Raw genomic sequence first — 3,540 nt, 5'->3', positions numbered from 1 at the left:
CAGTAAGCCGATATGTGCTGACTGCAAACCTCCCCCAGACGTGTTATTAAGTGACATATTACTACAATAGGGACAGTAAGTTTAGTACACTATGATCCCATTTAATGTGTGCATTTTTGTATCTTTTTTTTCATAGCTCCAAACAGTCCTTGGCTATTTGATGTTTCTAATGTGTGAGTGTGATGAGTATTTATGTGTATACGTGGTATGTGTGTGCTTGTGTGTGTGTGTGGCCGTGTGTGTGCATGACCGTGTGTGTGTGTGTGTGCTTGTGTGTGTGTGTGAGAGCGTGAGTGTGTTTATATGCACAGGAAAGCTGACGGAACGCTAAGAATGCTTCTCTCTGAAGAGTGGAGAGAAAAGGAGAAGTAACTTGCACACTGACTTCCACTTCTTAAGTGTTGGGTCATGTGTGACTTTTACTTTCACTTTTGTGCTTTTCAGTATTTTCAAGGCTTAGGGCCCAAATAAAACAAAGCAATGCCCACATTTCTGCAGCACTGTCATGGGGGCAAGGAGTGGAAGTGATGTGGCGTGGCAAAGGCAAGCATATCAGCCCAAGGAGAGCAAACATGAACCCAGGAAACACATTCTCACTCACAGACAGCGTTATCAAGGGGCACTGAGGGTGGGAGGCTGGGCTAGGTCACGGGAAGGGGTTGGGCTCAAGCTGTAGGGCCCCCTGTCTGGAGGGATGCTGGTCACTCTGCCCTCTGCCAGTCCTTCCAGACTGGGCTCCTGTGACCGTAGTGGGGAAGATGGCAGAGGGGGGAAGCCCGGGCTGGCGGGGCTCTGTCAGGCAGCGACTCATTGTGATTTCTGGGGAGGGCCAGTGATGAGGGCAGGAGCAGGGGGTGGGTCATCAAGAGAAGGAGGCTTTGTGACCATCTGCTCTACAGTGAGGAGTGGGCACATTGCCCTCTAGGGACCTGTCCAGCTCAAAGACTCCAGGTGCCCTTTAGGTAAGTAAAAAACAAAATAATGCTCAGAGTAACACAAAAGTGGCTGGGAAGCTGGAAGAACCCCCATCTATGCCAAGCAAGGCTATCATCCAAATGGGTTTTCTAGTTTCATTTAACCCGCTTTGCCCATCAGTGATCCCAGTAGAAATGGCATGCCCCTAAAAAGTATGCTCCTTTAGGAGGCAAGCCCACTTCCGCAGGGCCCTTAAGTCCTATTCATTCTTGATTTGCTAAATCTCTAAAATCTTAAGAAACCTCCTCTTCTCCAATGCTGTGATGGAGATATGTATGGGAAGCAATCAGAGGCCAAACACAAGGCTTCCTACTGGTAACTTGGGTCCTGCCAAGGTAAAGAGGGAAGCAAACAGCTCCTCGAAGCCTGGGAAGCAGACCAGCCAAGTGTGGTCCCATCGGGCACTCAGCAGCCCATTGTCCCGAGACTATTCCCTCCCTGACTCTCTCCTTACTCTGTCCTGTGACCTGGCTCACCCCTTTGCCCTCTGCTCTTCTCTCACTCTGCGCCTGACCCTGTGCTAACTGTGGAAGATGCATAAGTGAACAACAGGCACTCGTTCAACAAACATTTATTGATGTTCCCAATATGTTTCAGCCACTGTTTGAGAGGCTGAACAAGACACCGTTCTTGCATAATGGAGTTCATCGGCTGTTGGGGTAGACAGAGAAATAATCAAAGAATCACAGGACTCAGAGATAAGTAATATGATCGGCGAAGCCCAGAGTGCTGTGGGAACATAGGCAAGGGCCTCACACAGCCTAGGGGTCAGGGGAGGTATCTAGAAGGAGGTGACACATAATGCAGGGCCTCCCTGCAATTGAGGCAGGGACATAGGAGAGGCAGCTCTCGAGCACTCTGTTCACAGCTTGTCGCCTGCAGGAACTCCAGGAGTTTGGAGGCGGTAGTAAGGGAAGAACAAAATAGCCAATGCGCGAAGTCAAAAGCATCTAGATCCTACAAGAATTCCCTTGCTCAGTGAGTCTGCAGCTTCCCACCCCCACCCCAGACAACTCCTCAAAATGGAGATCAGCTCTGACAGAAAGACTGTCCTTAGAGTCCAGGAAAAGCAACTTCCTATTTAGAGTTCACTCATCTCAGGTCGTTTTTGTAATAACTCAACAGGTGAACTAAAGTGACGTCACATGAACAGGGCTTCATTCTCAGTGAGCAGAGGGCAGAATTCAAAAAGCTAGTAGCATGAAGAGAAGGACTAATGCTGGAAAAGGAGCTTGGAGGGCCTGGAGAGCTGGCTACACTTCCATCCCTGGAAAGGGCTTCAAGGTTTCCCACAGCTTGGAGAATTGGTAAAAAAAACAAAAACAAAAACAAACAAAAAAACTGACCTTTCCAGCCTAGGAGTTCTACAAAGAATATAGGATGGACCCACAGCAGAAAAACCACACCTTCAGCTCTGAGTTTATTATATTGGGCATTGGGGACCTTGCTGAATTGCAAATCCTCTTTTTTGGACTGCTTCTAATCATGCACCTTGTCACCCTAGCAGGGCACACAACTATTGTCCTCATCACCCTCATTGATTCCCGCCTCCAGACCCCCATGTATTTCTTCCTCCGGAACCTGTCCACCATTGAAATTGGTTATATACTGGTTATTGTCCCCAACATGCTGGCCAATTTCCTTTCCAGGAACCAGCGGATGTCCTTCCTGGGCTGTGCCCTGCAAATGCATCTCTTCATTGCCCTGGGTGGGGCAGAGTGTTTCCTCCTGACCGTGATGGCCTATGACCGCTTTGTGGCCATCTGCAATCCCCTGCGCTACACATTCATCATCACCAGGGCCCTGTGCCTGCAGATGCTGGCTCTGGCATGCATCAGCGGCTTTGTACTCTCTCTCACTCTTACCACACTGATCTTCCTCCTGCCTTTCTGTGGGTCCCATGAGATTAATCATTTCTTCTGTGACATCCCTGCTGTGCTATTCCTGGCCTGCTCAGACACACAAGCCAATGAGATCGCAGTCTTCCTCGTATGCATGCTCATCCTGCTGATACCCTTCTTGTTGATCCTGCTCTCCTATGGGTTCATCATCACGGCCATCCTCAGAATCCACTCAGCAGAGGGCAGGAGCAAAGCTTTTTCCACCTGTGCAGGGCACCTGCTGGTCTCCCTTCTGCACTATGGCTGTGCGATATTCATCTACATTCGCCCCAAGTCATGCTACACCCCAGAACAGGACAAAATTGTGTCTTTAATCTACACCAACGTAACCCCCATGCTGTACCCTATGATCTATAGTCTGAGGAACAAGGAAGTGAAGGGTGCCCTCAGGAGACTCCTGGTGATCAAGCAGCAGCCCAAGGCAAGTTGAAGGGAGGTCAAGGCCCACCAGCCAGGCATCTCACTGTGCACCTCGTGGCCCCACGCCTCCCTTTTCTCACTGTCCCTTTTTCTGTGATCAGAAAGACAGAAGGAATCCTAAGATTTTCTGAGATGCAGCAGTTCTGGGGCATTGATGGATGTTTTACTGTCCCTTCATGAACAGTTCCATCCATCATCCACAGCACTGTCAGAGACGTGGACACAGACAGGCAGAAGGTCATTA

At 49.4% G+C, this 3,540-nt stretch overlaps 1 protein-coding gene across 1 annotated transcript; it reads left to right on the top strand.

Moving 5' to 3' along the window:
- Window positions 1–2,355: 2,355 nt before the first annotated feature.
- On the top strand, window positions 2,356–3,306 carry LOC123628149 (olfactory receptor 10V1-like). The gene has a single exon (XM_045537802.1). It carries the CDS (start codon window positions 2,356–2,358, stop codon window positions 3,304–3,306), a length of 951 nt encoding a protein of 316 aa, XP_045393758.1.
- The last annotated feature ends 234 nt before the right edge of the window (window positions 3,307–3,540 follow it).

Source organism: Lemur catta, chromosome X (assembly GCF_020740605.2).
Source record: "Lemur catta isolate mLemCat1 chromosome X, mLemCat1.pri, whole genome shotgun sequence".
NCBI lineage: Eukaryota > Metazoa > Chordata > Mammalia > Primates > Lemuridae > Lemur > Lemur catta.
The sequence above is the reverse complement of the archived record's forward strand: the minus strand, read 5'-3'. Positions and strand labels throughout refer to the sequence as shown.

Coding starts and splice junctions, on each gene's coding strand:
- LOC123628149 (XM_045537802.1), top strand. CDS start 2,356: ATGGACCCACAGCAGAAAAACCACACCTTCAGCTCTGAGTTTATTATA.